The 17181-nt window shown below is 35.9% G+C and overlaps 1 protein-coding gene across 16 annotated transcripts in view; it reads left to right on the plus strand.

Moving 5' to 3' along the window:
* USP54 (ubiquitin specific peptidase 54) overlaps nucleotides 1-17181 on the plus strand; it is a 120048-nt gene that overhangs the window by 68073 nt on the left and 34794 nt on the right. For 15 of the 16 annotated variants that reach the window (XR_004316138.1, XR_004316137.1, XR_001365741.2 and 12 more), the window contains exons 3-4: nucleotides 1961-2053; nucleotides 17000-17134. Coding sequence is in view for 13 of the 16 variants with exons in the window: in XM_032470323.1 (XP_032326214.1) it covers nucleotides 1961-2053; nucleotides 17000-17134 (228 nt within the window). In the remaining 3 variants the exon portion in view is untranslated. Of the gene's footprint in view, nucleotides 1-1960; nucleotides 2054-12762; nucleotides 12942-16999; nucleotides 17135-17181 lie in introns of those variants that run through there. The other variant, XM_032470325.1, reaches the window with a different exon arrangement.

Consider the following 17181-nt stretch of genomic DNA (forward strand, 5'->3'; position numbering starts at 1 on the left):
AATTTTTAAAGTTTATACTTCATTTATAGTTACTATCAAATATTAGCTATATTCCCTACATTGTACAATATATCCTTGTAGCTTATTTATTATATATATATATTTTACACATATGTATACATGTATATATTTATTCTGTAACTCTTAATCCCCTACCCATATCTTGCCACCTACTTTCCTTCTCTCCACTGGTAACCACTAGTTTGTTCTCTATATCTGTGAGTCTGTTTCTTTTTTGTTATATTCACTAGTTTATTTTATTTTTTAGATTCCACATATAAGTGATACCATACAGTATTTGTCTTTCTCTGTCTCTATTTCACTTAATATAATACCCTCCAAGTCCATCCATGTTGTTTCAAATGGCAAAATTTCATTGTCAAGCTTATTTATGTAATAAGCTTTTATGTTTTATTTGAAAACATTAAAATAAATCTGTTCTGTCAAGTCTATAGAAAGAGTGTAAGTACCTTCGTTAGTTACTACCACAAATTTTTCCCTGGATGATGCCTGTTAGCTTTTTGAGTTAACTTTGAATAAACTAAAAATACTTTTGTAATTTAGAAGCAGGCAAAAAAAGGGTGTTGATATAGATGTATATGTGTTTACCTCCTTCTTAGTCATAGTCCTGGTTTTATAATTCTGTTTCTTTCTATATTTTCTATCTTTATTGTCAATCGAAGCAATAGTATTTACGACTTTCTGTTCTAATTTCCAGTGCCATATAGAATATATAATATACACCCACCCACATACACACACACACACACACACACACACACACACACACACACACACACACAGATTTTTTATCTATACTTGAAGACTGAGTCATTGACAGTTTTGGACTGCCTGTTGTAATCATGTTACAAGTTGAAAATAATTGTTTCTATGAGCTAATATTCTAACTTTTGATATGAAAGGTGTGTTCACCACAGATATGTTGAATCCATTACATTTGTTACTTATTTGGGAGCTTGGCATGTATATACCTATAGAAACCTAAGTAAGAAGTTCCAAAGGTTGCTATGATCTGGGGCTCCAGAAATGTAGTTCCTTTTCATATATGATGCCATTTAAATGTTTTCCAATTAAGAGGAGCTTCCTAAATCATTTGTGCTGTTTCTTATAGCATTTCTTTTTTAACTAAAGTCTGTAGTTTATTCAGATTTCCTGAGCTTTTTACCTAGTATCTTTTTGTATTTAGGATCCCATCCAGGATACCACATTTACATTTACTTGTCATGTCTCCTTAGGCTCCTCTTAGCCGTAATGGTTTCTCAAGATTTCTTTGTTTTTGATGATCTTGACAATTCTGAAGAGCCCTAGTTGAGTATTTTGTAGGATGTCCCACTGTTAGAATTTGTCTGATGTTCTTCTCATGATTGGACTGGGGTTAAGGGTTTCTGACAGGAAGACCATAAAAGTGAAGTGACATTCTTATCACCTCATGTCAAGGTTACATACTATGAGCAGATTTATCATTGTTGATATCACCATTATTTTTTTATTCTGTTAACTTAAGGAGGTCACACCTTTCTCAGAAAGGTCCAAAAATTCAGATATCTAACAGAGACAAAATTCTACACTAAAATTCAAGCTTCTAAATAAGTTTTAAAATACTCTTGCTTTTCTTGTGTGGATCATTAATATAAACCCTTATTCTGCAGTTTTTAACCCATAAATTTTCTCTTTAGGATCACATTTGTCGTATGTCATACCATTTTTTTTTCCTGTGTGACCTACTTCACATTCAAATTAGTATCTTTTCCAGAATATGATCATCTAGCCCTCTTGTCAGGTATCTTTTTTGATACTTGTTTTAATATACTAGAATGAGATTTTCTCTTGGGAATAACAATATCTTCTGCAGTCATTACCTGTGTTTACTTGACCTCTTGAATTTAAAATTAAATGGGGGCTTTTATAGAGTAATGAAGTATCTTCCCTTTTTCATCAGGTTTTATGGCACTTGGACATCTTCCGACGTAGCTTTAGACAGCTTACAACTCACAAATGCATGGGAGATTCCTGCATCTTTTGTGCTCTCAAGGTTAAGTACTTCAAATTTTTTTTTTCTCACTACCGTTAAGTTGCCAAATGGTCAATATTGAAGTGGTTTGGTTATTTGGGGTGATGCTAAAGAATTTGTTACTGAATTATCTTCCTGTGGTTTAGTGCAAAGGATGGATATGATTAGTTTTGCTTGCTTCAAAGAATTGCTACTTGGTTTGGATAGTCTATTTTTCTTAACTTTTTTGTCTGTACAACTCTATTTATTATGATAGGATACTAACCAAATGTGCTTAGACTCTGAGTATCTGAAAAGCTAGTACTAAAATTCATTTTGAAAGAATAAACCAATTGTTTTTCATGGAATTAACTATTGTCTGTTAAAGCTAAATTTAGCAACAAACTCTTTCTATTAAGAAAAGCCAATACTAAAATTTCCCCATTTTCCCATTCCCTAATGTTTCCCATTATCACATTTGACAGATTCTTTATGTTAGTTTTCTGTCCCATCATCTGACTCCAAGTTTTTCATTTCTGAATAAAATGAAACTGAGAATTCATTTAGAGATAAATAAAATGGCCTAATGTGAGAGAGTTCTGACTCAAGAGATTTTAGGTAAACTGCTAAAGAGAAAGACCTAGGATGTATAAAGAGCCCATTCTCCATTATTTTACCTGTTTTTCCAACATGTAGCTTCTCTCTGTTTTCTTGGTCCAGATGTACAACGGATTGTTTGTGGTTGGATGAGTATGCTTGAGCTCCGAGTAAGCTTTCAGGGTCATCTTTCAGTCTCATGAAATCTGAATTCTTGATTTGTCACAGGGGTGCTTGGATGTGATCATTATTAATTTAGTTGCTTTTACATCTGAGAGTAAGAATTGTGACCAGAAAACCTGGGAGCATTTCCCAGTTAAATCTGCAACAACTGACTCAAAACAATTTTTTGACAAACATTACTTTGAAGTTTTAGTCCATGGTAGGCAGATATCTTTGGAAAGAGTTAACTGAGTCTTCTGAACTTCTTGCCACTGGGGTAGCAAACATCTTTTTTTTCACCCTTTCTTTAGAACCATTGTAACTTTTAGCAAATTATAGAATATAAATTATTGACTAATTGGGGAGTTTGAATATGAAATTTTAATAAGACTAGACTTTTTACAAGTTGTAATATTTCCGACTATGCTCATTTGGGCAGAAGTCCATCCAAGAGCATTTGACTTGATTTTCTGAAAGGTACATTGACATTAAGTAGCTAATTTTAGATAAATAGGAAACATAGTGGTCCTGTGGTTGTTAAGTCCAAAGAAAGTCTGGTTTATGGCATTAAAACCAAAAAAAGGAAGGCAAGGAAGATTTGAATCCTGGAGAAACCCCTGGAAGAACAATCTCCTGAAACTGGAAACTCCTATGTGTACCACGAAGGGATGACAGAACTTACATGACCCCCTGACATGCGTGCGATTAGTCAGGACTGTGCTATATTCTTCACTGGCCAAAATGGGACTCTGGAGAGTTGGCTGTCACAGGATTGTTATATTTCATTTTCCAGAGGGATAAATTGTTACTTTAATATAAAAGTAAATCAATATCATTATATAAGCCAGAGAGAGAAAGAAAACCAACCACCAGACTTTATGGGACACCTTCTGAAATACCCAAGTACAGAAAGGAAGTTGTTTTTCAAGCTAAAGGGGCTGAGAATGTACCTTGGGACTCTTTCAGAGAAGCAGTGGCTTATGATAGATAAGTCAATGGGCTTCGGGGATTAATGGCTGTATTCTGGGTCTTCATAACTCTGAGAATGTGTTGGATTTCTGGTACTTTCCACACCACACCACTGCCTGATCTATCCATTAGATTTCTTTTCCTTCACTGTCACTTTTGCTATATTGGAAATATATTAAAATTTTGCTTTCTTTCCCCTCTGAAGTGCTTTTAAGTCCCTCAGTGCTAAATAAATGTTAAATAACTAGGCTCTAGTTTACACATACTTTGTTTTAGGTGGCATTGTTTGCGTTATTTTAATTGTGCACTTAGTTTGAAAATTATAGTCTTACAGTGTGAATGGACTAATTTGACAGAAAGGATGAGCTGAACTTGGTTCTAATAGTTGAGAAATGTAAATTGTTAGAGTAGCCATAGTTTCTAAGAGACATTCCTTCCACCATACTGGAGGACTTCGTTTTCTGAGAGAAGAGAAGGGAGGAGTAAACCTGGGCTGGACCGTCAGCATCTGGGCTCTCCTTTAGAATGTCTCTTTTGTTCCCTACTTTAAAAATAGTTTTATAGAGTATGACAATAATATAATTCATCATTGAACTAGGTTCTAGTCAGTATAATAAGATAAGAAAAACAAAGGAAAAATAGAGATTAGAAAGAAAGAAACAAAGTTGATATCATTTGCAAATGATGTGATTGGCTATTTAAAAAAAAACCCCAAAGAATCTAATAAAGTCGGTAGAATCAGTAAGAGAATTTATCAGATTGTTACCTGTACATTCAATTGCATTTCTATATACTAGAAATTTCTAACTAACAGAAAATTCAAAGGGCTTTAAAATTTTTATTTAATTAATTATTTATTTAATAGAAGTACTGGGGATTGAACCCAGGACCTCATGCATGCTAAGCATGCACTCTACCACTGAGCTATTACCCTCTCCCCTCGAAGGGCTTTTATAATAGCAACAACGTATATAAAGTAGACATGAATAAATCTAACAAAAAAGATGTAAGACATTTATGTAAAATCCCCACAGGGATCCAGTATAACAATAACCATAAAGTGAAAAATGTTTGTCACAACTCTTTAGGTCAAAATAGAATACTGCCAGTTTTGTAGACATGTGCCTTCCCTTCTTTCTCAGTCACATCTCCTTTCTCTCAGGGGTAGCCATTTTCATAATGTTTGTAGTAATCACTTTCTTGTTTTATCTGACAGTTTCACTGCCTATGTATCCATTCTGTGTGTGTGTGTGTGTGTGTGTGTGTGTGTGTCTTCTTTAGCTCAGCAATGTTTATAAGATCATCATGTTGTGTGCAGGTTGAGTTTGTTTGTTTTCATTATTTTATAGTAATATAATGTATAAATAAACCAGTGTTTATCCATTCTACTGCTGGTAGTCATTTGGATTATTTCTCAGTTTTTGATTTTTTATGAACAATATTACCAGGAACATTCTTGTACATATCTACATATTTGTATGTATCTACATATGTGTACATATTTCTTTTGTGTACCTGCCCAGGAATGGGATTATCTGGATCAACAGGATATGTATATCTTCAACTTTTTTAGATAATGCCAACTCTTTTCCGGTATGTCTATGTGTTTTCCAATTTCATGGTACTAATGTATACTCTGACTAGTAGGTTTTTCCTGGAAGTTGAGAAAATTCAGTTCTGAAATTCATATAACAAACAGTGAAGAATAGACAGGACACTCTTGAAGAATAACAAAGTGAGCTACTTGCCTTGTATATCCGAGTAAGCTAAGTTATGTGATGACAAACTAAAATCTCAATGATAAATATACAAAAGATCTATATAGTGATCACATTATTTGTCCACTTCAGGTTAGTTGGAAAACTACTGATTATAGTCACTTAGGTTATTTATTTAATTTTTTTTCCAGTGGAGGTACTGGGAATTGAACCCAGGACCTTGTGCATGCTAAGGTCCACTTGAGCTATACCCTCCACCCACCGATTATAGTCCTTTAGGAACTCAGGTGCCAAAGCTACAACCAACTTGAATATTGCTTGTTGCTAAGCCAGAGGGGAAAAAATTCTGGAGGATTTTGCACAGGTAGTTAAAAGCTCAGCAGGTCACTTTTGCTTATAGCTTATAGACAAGAACTGATCATACAGCGCTAGTGAATGACAGTGGGGCCAGGAAGCATGATCCTATCATAATCCTTGGGAGAGGAAATATTTCTTGCCAGAAATATTTGGCTAACAGTACTGATGGCTACCATACTTTATCAGATATTGAGACTTATTATAAACTGTAGTAATTAAGACAATGTGGTATCAACACTATAATAAATAAACGAAACACGATCAGGAGTTCAGAAACAGACCTATGGGAACTTGCTACTTGCCCTGTGAATCAAAAAAGAAAGTAGACTTTCCAGTAAATATACTTTGATAATTGGTTACCCATATAGGAAAAAAAAAAAAAGAAATTAGATTCCCTACCTCATATTAAACCAAAAGAATTACAGATGAATTAAGGACTGAAATTAAGGACTGAAATTTTTGTGAAAGACAAAGGTTTTTGAGTCTTAAAAGAAAATATGAGCGAATATCATGACCTAAGTGATAGAGGGGATTTATTATTATTTAATAAATCATGAAAAAGACTAAGTTAAAAACCTGATACATTTTAGTATAGAAAATTCAAGAACCCCTGTTCATCAGAAGATTCCGTAAAGACAGTAAAGACAGTAAAGACACAGGCTACAAGCTGGGAGAAAATATCTGCAGTATATATATGTAACCAACGAAGTATTGGTGTCCAGTATAGAATTCCAGAGAAGAACTCTCATAAAGAATAAGTAAAAGATAAAATGAGTCAACAGGAAAATGAACAAAAGACATAAACAGGCATTTCTCAGAACAGGAAACCCAATTGACCTGTAAGCATATGAAAGACCTTCAGCAATCTTAGAAATGTAAGTTAAACCATGCCCTTCAAATTAGTAGAAATTTAAAAATTGGATAAAATTTTTACCTGAAAGACGTAGTAATAAGAATTTACATACATTGCTGGTCAGAATATAAACTGATACTGCTGTGGAGGAAACCAGTTTGTTACGCCATTTGTCAAGTAAAATGGAAGTAGAAGATACCTTACCACTCAGTAATTCTACTCCTGAATATTTACCGTAGAAAACTTCCTTGTACATACGTATGAGATGATATAGTAGAGAATGTTTAAGGTAGTAGTTTTTGTAATTACAGAAAAATGGAAACAACCCATTCCAGCTATAGGAGAATGGATTAAACACTTATGATTTATTCCCAGAGTAAGCTTCTGTATAGAAATGAAAATGAATAGCCTGCAGCTACGTATATCAACTTGAATTAATTATAAAACATTACAGACAGTCCTTGACTTATGATGATTTGACTTATGATTTCTTGACTTTGTGATGGTGCAAAAGCAATATGCGTTCAGTTGATACCTTACTCTGAATTTTGAATTTTGATCTTTTCTCTGGCCAGCAATGCTTGGTGTGATACTTTCTTGTGATGTGGGGCAGCTGTAGGGAGCCTCAGCTCCCAGTCAGCCACACAGTCAGAAATTAAACAACCGATAGGTACACTTATAACCATTCAGTATCCATACGGTCATTCTGTTTTTCACTTTCAGTATAGCATTAAATAAATTACACCAGATATTCAACAATTTGTAAGGAAGTAGGCTTTGTATTAGATGGTTTTGCCCAACTGTAGGCTAATGTAAATGTTTTGAACTTGTTTAAGGTAGGCCTGGCTAGTCTATGATGTTTGTTAGGTAAGTTACAGGTATATTCAAGTTAGGTATATTATGATGGGTTTATCAGGATGTAACTCCTTTGTAAATCAAGGAAGATCTGTACAGTGAGTGAAAAAAGCAAGTCACAGAAGACTACTAAACTATGATTCCACTTATATACAAATCAAGAATGGGCAAAACTAAACATATTGTTCAGGGATACATACATGTGATAAAACTGTAGAGAAAAAAGGAATGATTTTCACGAAATTCAGGGTAGTGATTATTACCTCTGGAAGGTGGAATGGGAAGGATGTAATCAATTGGGGAGTCTCAAACTCAATTTTTCCATTTCTTAAATGGTGTGGTAGGCACATGGGCATTTATTTATTATTCTTTAGCTGTGTATACACATCACATTTGTTCTTTATTTGAATGATGATTTTTATTATAAACATAAAAAATACTGTAATCATTCTGGAAAGCACACTAAAGTATAAAGAGGAAAATTGAAAATAGCCTGAATTTCACCACAGAGACTATCATTTCTCTTTATGCCTCCTCTCTGGTCTATGATATTTCTAATAATAGATCTTTTTGCCCACTGTTTTAGTAAAAAGAGTACTTTTTCAGACCCCTAAATTGCTTTTCTATCTCTAGTATCTTTCTGTTTCATTTGTTCTAACCTAAGACTACCCTGGAGTACTATTTTCAAGTTACTCCCTTCTTATAACCTTAAAGTGGCTCCCAATTATTTCTTAAATCACTTAAAAATGCATGACTATGGACATTCTAAAAACTAATTTCACACTTTCTTTTCCCTTCCTTTCTTTCCCCCAGCACTCTCCATTTCAGCTGTGACAGCAGATGGTACACTTACTACGCCTCTTAGACATTGCCCTGCGTGTGCCATTCACTTTGCCTGGATCCTTTGGCACCCAGAATAATAACGAACAATAAAGAAAACAATAGCAAACACATCCCTTTTAAAGAAACCACATTTCAGAACTCCATTTCAAAAATTTATCTTCTTCATGAAGTTTTAAAAATACTCTATCCAGATCACGACTGACTTAACAGTGTTTTTTAGCGTGGCTGAATGGGTTTTGGGGAAGGTGGCTCAGCTTTTCTTCTCTCTTGGTGCTTGTCGCAGTGCCTGGACTGTAATATAAACACAACTCTTCAGGGTTCATACAGTCTATAAGTAATTCTTGGATTTTAGTTACGGAGTTTAGGGTATTGCTTTTTTCTTCTCTTTTTCTTTTTGTCTTTCATGTTCTCTCTCACTCTTGTCCTATGTAAGGGATTTTCATATTGTGACTTTTGGTCTCATACTTTTTTTAGTAGGTCTACTAATTTTGACCTTCAGTCCTCATTTCTTAGGGAAAGAGTAAGATGTGGCCAGGGGTTGTGGGGACACAGAGGTGAGTTGATCTTCTGGAGGAAGAGTGAAAGCCTGGAGTTCTGGCCACAGAGCAGTTATCTAGTATCTTGTGGTTAAGTTACGTGTTAACTTTGTGCTGTCTCAGTGTGGGTTTAATTCTGTGTATACTTTTCTCTGTGTGTATAATTCTATATATTTCTCTCTCTCTTTTTTTTTTTTCTCTGCCTCCTGTTTAAAAATTAGAGGACCATTTGGTGAGGCTAATAAGAATTCCTTTTTGCTGGTACTTCAGGACCTTGTTTGCATTCTTTAATGCTAAGTTTGATATGTAAAATTCTTATTTCTTAGATTTTTTTTTTAAACAGGAGACTCCAAAATTCCTGAATTAGAAGTACTCTATAAAACTTGCCAATTCTGTAAAGTCAATTCTTTATGTTAGAGCATAATTGCTTGTTTCTAGAATCCACTATTAAGAACAAAAACACAAACATGTTCCTAGATGAATCAGAAGCTAGCCAGCTTTCCCTTAATCTGATGTTTGGATGATGGATTTGCTCTTCCAAGTCTGGGTGAAAGATATTTATCCCTGCTCTTTCTCCATTTGTTTACTTTACCTTGCACCTTAAAATGCTCTTACTATTGGCCTTATATTAACACCTTTTGGATAATGTCTTTGTTGCATATTTTTGTTTTTTTCTTCTGCTTATGAATGTCTGTCAGTATTCCTGTGCCTTGTGATCTTCACCAGGTACCACAGTGTATGTTACATCCAGTACTTTTTGGTGGTTTGTATACAGTATTTATGATAATCCATTTCTTTTGGTCCTGCAAAATGTGCTGTTTTTGTGTGTGTGTGTGTGTATGTGTTACTTGACACCAAGTCCCTAAAGTAATTTCAGTTTCAAAGTATTGCATTCGAATTATTAATGATGGCTTTCATTAAGAAGAATTGTGTCAAGTTGTCTTTCTGCTTACTTTGAACGACAACGCCTCTCACTGTGACTTGGCAAATAGAAGGGATTTGTGTGCTAATTACCTTGTCCCTTCTAAAGCCCCAAATTTATTCCCTTCTAGTATTGCTAAAAGATTTTTCCTGACCTTAACTCTTGTCATGCTATAGCCCAGAGCTCTTATTTATTATTCATATTGAATCTGCTCTTACACCCCAATCCCCAGGGTATGACTTTACTTTAGTGTTGGTTTATTTATTTATCTCTGTCCAGGAGAGGAAATCCGTCCTCTGTACTTAGTATGCCACAAAGATTTTGTTCTCCTTCCAGGGATTGTACTAGAGGCTTTGCAGTGCCAGGATGTAGGACAGAGTGTTTTTTGTTATAGGCAAAAAAGAATGCTGCATTGATTGATTAAATCCAACAAATCTCAATTAGTGTTTTTTCTTTTAAGACTGTTAGTATAAGGCATAAAAGCGAGGGAATGGTGGTGGTGATGGAGATAGGTAGGGAGGAAATAGGTTTCTATATATATGGTGTCCTGGAATGTAAATCTGTATGTATAGAGCTGTAAGACTGTTCTGAAGGGGCAGGGAAGTCTGTGTTCTGCTGATAGCTCGTTTGTTTATTGGGGGGAAGTTTGACACTTCAGGGAATAAATCTCTCAATATTTTTTTATTGTGTACCATGTAGCTGTTTCCCTAGTGGGGACTGAAGCATAAACATAGGGAGTAAAGTGGTTTAAGGAATTACAGTCTGGTTCTTCTTCTTTTTTTTTTTTTTTTTTTGTAGATTATAGGAATGGAGTGTTCCTCATTGTCTTGTATTCATGGCCACTATCAGAGAGGTGTAGGCCCATTATCCTCCACTGACTATTTAAACCAGGAAATTAGATTTCTGGTATGTTCCCTAGAAATGTTAGCCAGTAATAAACAGCTCTCAAATAAGGAAGCTATGTCCTTAGGTCTAACGCACATATCATCTGCTTGAGCTGAACTTCCTTGTTTTGCTTGTCTGTGGGATATGAGCATATTTGTCTGGTTTTTGGTTAACCTTTCTTAGTCTTGAAGTCCTATTAGGCTGTACCTAAATATTCTCAACTAATTTAACCACTGATGTAACTTGGATAGTATAAAATGCAAGCTTTTATACTTTTAAAATTCTGGAGTTGAGAATTTTACATGATATTCAAATAGAGGGGTATGACTATAAGAAAAAGTATAATAGATCATAGTAGATCATCATAATTCTTTCCTTTCCAGAGTTTATGACAGAACCTGAAACTTACACAATCTCAAAAATCTTTGTACATGTCCAGAAGGGTCCCCCTTTTCATTTTCTCTGTGGGGTAAGTGGTTATGGTATCAATTCTCAAAATCTGATTTAAATACCGTTAGTAATCTATAAGGTCCTACATTTCTGATCTTGGTAAGAATTAGCAAATTGACTGTTATAGTTTATAAATCTTAACATTAGTTTATGATTTCCCACTAAAAGCAGCACCATTCTCTGGTGAATTTGGCCTGTCTCTGCCTCTGTGTCTATCTGTCCAGTGTCTTGAGGTCTTGGTGTTTCTTTGTTTCTGTCTGTTTGTGTATGTGGGTGTCTGTTTTGCATAGGTAGCAGGAATGAGTGTGATAGGTTTATGAAGGTCTTTAACTTTACCACTGCAAGTCCAAGGTATTGAGTTATGAATTGACTGTGAATAAAGCCCTAAACTCATGGGGGGAGGTATGGCTTTGATAGCTAACCTTAATTTAAAGGGACTGATACAGGATATGTGGGTAATTTCCTAATTAGGAAGTCCAAAATGTAGCTATTTTAAGACATAAGGTTAAAGAATCCCAAGAGAGAAGCTGGCCAGCTGTTCTCTGCCTTCCCCAAAGTTGGAGCAAGAGTTTCTATTAAATTGACTGGATATTTGATGATACTGAGGAGTTACTATTACTTTTTTCTGAATCTGGTAATGATATTATGGGTACATTTTAAACAAAAAGCGTTCTTATTTTTTCGGGGCATATCTTGAAATATTTACAGATGAATAATGTCTAGCATGCTTTAAAATGATTTGGGGTTGGGGTAAGTGGATGGATGTGGTATATATGAAATGAGATTGGCTGCAGGCTGATAACTGTTGAGGACAGATGATAGGTACAGGGGAGTTTATTGTGTTAGTTTGTTTACTTTTGTATGTTTGAAAATTTTTATAAGAAAATGTTAAAAATCTAGTATCACTGTTTTGGGTGCCAAAATGGTAAACATTTAAATATTCTTTCCCCTCTTGAAAGAGAACATTCAGCATTCTTCTGAACACACAAAGCTAGTGTGGAAGTTCTCTTTTCCAGTAGTCAGTGACCCATAGGAATAGCTCCTTTATCTTCCTTTCAAAGCGTTATATTCATAAACAGGCTTGATTAGCCACATTTAGGTGTGTGATTTATTTGGGTCTGTGATTTCCAGGAGGTGTAGAAAAAAGGAATAATTATGATAGCTAAAATGATGAGAGATTTGAGAAGCTCAGATGAAGAAGAGATATAAGAATTTAGTTAGTAGCAGTGTATAACGTGCATCACGCCTTTGCAGAAGATATTGCTGGATACCTCAGGGATGAGTTGGACGGCTGACAAGGGCATTTTCCAAAGACCTTGGGCCCATAAAGCATCAAATTTAGTGACAGCCCTTTTCCTTGACCTGTATCTTCTCTACTCATGATTTCTATTAGATGCAAGGCTAGGAAATCTTGAGAGAAATAAACAGCTGTTCCCTGCTTAAAGACAAATTCTGTGTTTTAGGCGGAAAAAAACTTAAACAACAGCTGCATTTGTAGGTGCCAAAGCACAAAGATTTTCTGTCTTTATGGCACTTTTATCTTATTTACATGGTTTTTACTAATCCAGATAATTATACGCTCATGTGGGTAGAATTGTTTGCCACTTGATCCAAGAGGGATGGGTGGGGAAGCACCTGCTTTTAGTCATTAAAGTCTTGTTGCTTTTGCACTGCATCCAAGAAAATAGTTAACAAACAAAGAGTAATTTGCCTTTTCCTGAGAATGAAAAGGAAGACCTCTTTGGTTTCACTCTGTGAAGAAGAGCCGAGAGAAGCCTCAAAGGTGGGTTTTCTCTGTTTACTGAAATGAAACCACCAGGGACCCCAGAGGGGAAGATGATTCCTGGGTTTTGGTTCTTCCCGTCCTTTCTCCTTCTCTGCCACAGAACTCAGCAGTTGGAAGAATACCAGTTTTTGTTCCTTATTGGTGCTACCACCTGTTCTTATTGCTGAACTAAATGTTCTTGGCTTTCTTTGGTGTGAACAGGATCTCCCTCTGGGAAAGGTGGGAGGAGGGTGAAAAGGGGAACAGGAGGAGGCCCGTCCCAGCCTTGAGCTCATGTGAGAGGGACACACAGGGGTTAGTGTGCTGCCCTAACAGAGGGGCTTTGTGCTACAGCTTCTTCCAGAGCTGCGGCTCCGCAGATGCATGCTGGGCAGGCTCAGGCTGCTTCATCCCTGATACCCTTGCTTCTCCCTCACAATAGCAGAGCAAGACTGCAGATAATGATCAAAATAAGAAAGTAAAGAAGATGCAGGCAGAGGCTATTCTGAATACATTCAGAACTCAGTGCATATGGGTGCAGGCAGAGCTCTGACTTTCAGTCTCTCCTTTTCTGTGCAGAAACCCTTGTTATCTAGGTCAGGGGAAATCTGCCTCTCTTGAATACAAGCAGCAGAATAGAGAAGAGTTTGGTCCTTTGTATCCAGATCTCAGAGACTGGGGAGGTAGCTCAAGGTAGAAGCATTTCTGACTCAAAGCCTTTCTTCCTAGGACAGTGGCAGACAGTAACCGAAAACGACTCCCAAATAGAATAATAATGGTTGTTAACACTTAGCAAGCATTTATATTGCAAACATTAGTCTAAAATATAAATAGACAGATAGATAAAGATATAGATAACTTATTTAATCCTTAAATAACACTAGGAGGTAAATACTATTATTAATTCTCTTTGATAAGAGGAAACCGAAGCCCCAAGAAGTTAAGGAACTTGTCCAAGGTCATATAGACGGTAAGTAACAGGGCTGGGATTTTGAATCCAGATAGGATGATTCTAGATTAGCTGTTACTCTGTGCCATTTCTCAGTGGAGCTCTGCCTTTTCTTAGATAGGGTCCTCTGAACCACAGAACACAGAAAGTATTTTGAGGGACTATTTTCTTAATTCTCTCTAGGATGGTAACAGAACTAGTGCTGTGCATAGGAGAGAAGTTAATTCCTTAGGAACTGTTGATGCCTTAGAATATCAGAGCTTAGTTCTTGAGGAAACCGAGTTGAGAAAGACTAAAGGGGATGTACTTTGCTTGTATTCTATTTGTACAGAACTGCCCTGGAACTCATTTTCAATTGGTTTGTTTTGGACTCTGAACAAAGGACTGGACCTCATCCATCCCTAGCTCTAGAGATAGAGCCTTTGTTAGCAGTAATGTCATACCACTAACAATTGAGAGGAGCAGCAGATTGGGATGTGATGGTGGTTACCAAGTTCTGCTGAGCTGAGGTGACTTTCAGCATATCCTCAAGTAGTCAGACCACCATATGTGGAAGCTGTCACTGCTTCTTTTTCCACCTTCTTTTCCCTTTGTTTCTTCCCGTTTCCTGAAGTTTCACAATCCCATAGATCACTTGGCAGATATCCACTTGCCCTCTGGGAGTATTTAACTGTGGACCTAGATGTTTTCTTTTGGTCTAGTTTAAAGGGTCACTGATAGGCATTCTTCCACTTCCAGCAACAAATTTTTGAAGATCCTGCCCTGCCTTTACCCAAACTTATAGTTGACTTGTAAAAACTTTCTAGATCAATCCAAGTAATTATAATAGATTCCTCTCCCCTCCACTGCCAGCTCCTAACTTATTAAATAATACTAAATATGTTTTGCTGGTAATGCCTCCTTCACATCATAGGGAATCATTTGTAGGGAAATAATAGTTTGCACAATAAATTGTTCTCAGGCTTCTGTAGGGATAGATGTTCAATGTGATTGAGGAAGAATGATGCTAGTAAGAGAATGGAGTGAAGAAAACAGTTCTGACTTGAAATTAGCAGAACGAGGTTTAGTTCCATTTTGCTCAAACCAGTTATATTACCTTAAGAAAAATTGTACCTTTTCTAGGTGATTCTTTATCTACTTAAAAAGAGAGGGGTGAGGAGAGGATAGCTCAGTGGTAAAAAGTGTGTGTTTAGCATGCACGAGGTCCTGGGTTCAATTTCTAGTACTTTTGTAAAATAAACAAACAAACAAACATAGTTACCTGCCCTCCCCCCAAAAAAGAGAGACAAGGGACTTAACATTTTCCCTTAATAAGATCAACCCATATAACATCATTCATTCATTTTATTGATTGCCATTAATATGCTGGTACCATTTTAGGTACTGGGAGTATAGCAGAACATTAAAGGACAAAAATTTCTGTTTTCATATTCCAGACAGTGTAGTCAAACAATAAATAAGTAAAATGCATGGTATGACTGCTGGTAACAAGTGCCACAGGGAAAGATAGAAGAAGTAAGGGTGGTAGGTTTGGGAAAGAGTGGGTGGAGCTTGAATTTTAATTAGGGTTATCAAGAAATACTATATCGAGAAGGGAATATTTGGATAAAAACCTGAAGGAAATGAGTGAATAGTCAAGTCAAATGAGGATGAAGAATTACCCATTCTAGGCTGATGGGACCTCCTATTCTTAGTTCACATAGGTAGGTTTTATAAAGTGGTCTTATTTCTGGTTCATTAGTAAGTCTGAAAAATAACCCTGGAATTTTTTTTTTTTTAATGAAGAAATTACTAACGAGGATTTCAAGTGAGTGACATTCTTTGGCATATTGATACATAACTCATTGTTGAGTGAGTTGTTTATCTGGGTGGTTTAGTGAGGATCTGGGAGCTTATTCTAATCTCTGTGGGGAAGGTCCAGTACCACTTGAGAAGGACTCATCAAGCCAGGTGCCACTTGTTGCCACTCTTTGTTTCCATTCTCTGGATACACATTCATCATTGTTTCAGATGTAGGTAAAGATGGAGAAGATGGATACATTTAATTACACCAAAATAAAAGCTGTTGCACTTTAAAGACACCAGAAAACTAGAAGACAGAATTTGCTGCTAGTGGTACTCACAGAAGACTCGGAAAAACTAAATGTAGTTAGAAAGACTAAAATGAACCAATCTGACTGTATTAATTGCTGACAAGGATATTGGGAAATTTATTTATATTCATGTGCTGGTGAAAGCTTAAGTGGGCATAACCTCTTTATATTGCAAAAAATTGGCGACTACCAAAATGTCTGTCAATAAAGAAATGGATAAATAGATGTTACATAGTAACCTGATATAATACTATGCAGCAGGGAAAGGGATGAAATACATGGGTAATCTCAAAAATAATGCTGAATGTTTTTTTAAAAGTAAAATTCAATGTGGTACTTTTTCTGTAAACAAAGAATACACACAACAAGTATACTATATATTATTGAGGGGTCTATACATATACATACACATATATATAGAAGTACTAAAAACAGAAGATTGTGCAACAAACTCATAATAGTGAATGGTTGGTGGAGAGTGACTGGTCTTAAATGGGACTTTAGCTTTATTGGTAGATTGAAAGTAAGCATGATGGAATGTTTATTTCTATGGGGTTAAATATGTAGATGTTTGGTATATTATTCTTTATGCTTTCGAGTAATTTTTTAGTAGCTAAACAATTTAAAAGAAGGGGGCCAAGTTTCATAGGATGTGTCCCTAGAGAATAATTTACCAATCCATTTACATTAATTTATCCTTATTTACTGTAGACCATCTGCCTCTATCTGTATCAGAGGAAATGGGGTAACTAAATTACATTAACTAACGACAGTGATCTTTTCTGATGTGTCCTTGTTGGTATCTCAGAACACTCAGATGGAAGAGCAGAGATCCTTGTTAGCATATATCATGCCCTTTATTCTGACTCTTGAGTTTTTACTTTTTTTATAACTAACTACAATCATATCAACTTGTGGGAAGTACATTTGGCTCCATAGTTTTAAGCATGAAGATGCTAGCCTGACAGACTGGGTTGTGTAGCAGGTTAATAACAGCATTGTGCTTTTCCCCTTGTCTAATCTCTTCCCTACAGGGAATCTTCAACCAGTTTCAATGTAGTAGTGAAAAAGTGCTTCCATCTGACACTCTGCGCAGTGCTCTGGCAAAGACTTTTCAGGATGAACAGCGTTTCCAGCTGGGAATTATGGATGATGCTGCAGAGTGCTTTGTAAGTGCTGGCCTCTGGCTCTCTCTGATATGGGGTGAGACTGTTGA

Source organism: Camelus ferus, chromosome 29 (assembly GCF_009834535.1).
Source record: "Camelus ferus isolate YT-003-E chromosome 29, BCGSAC_Cfer_1.0, whole genome shotgun sequence".
Taxonomy (NCBI): Eukaryota; Metazoa; Chordata; class Mammalia; order Artiodactyla; family Camelidae; genus Camelus; species Camelus ferus.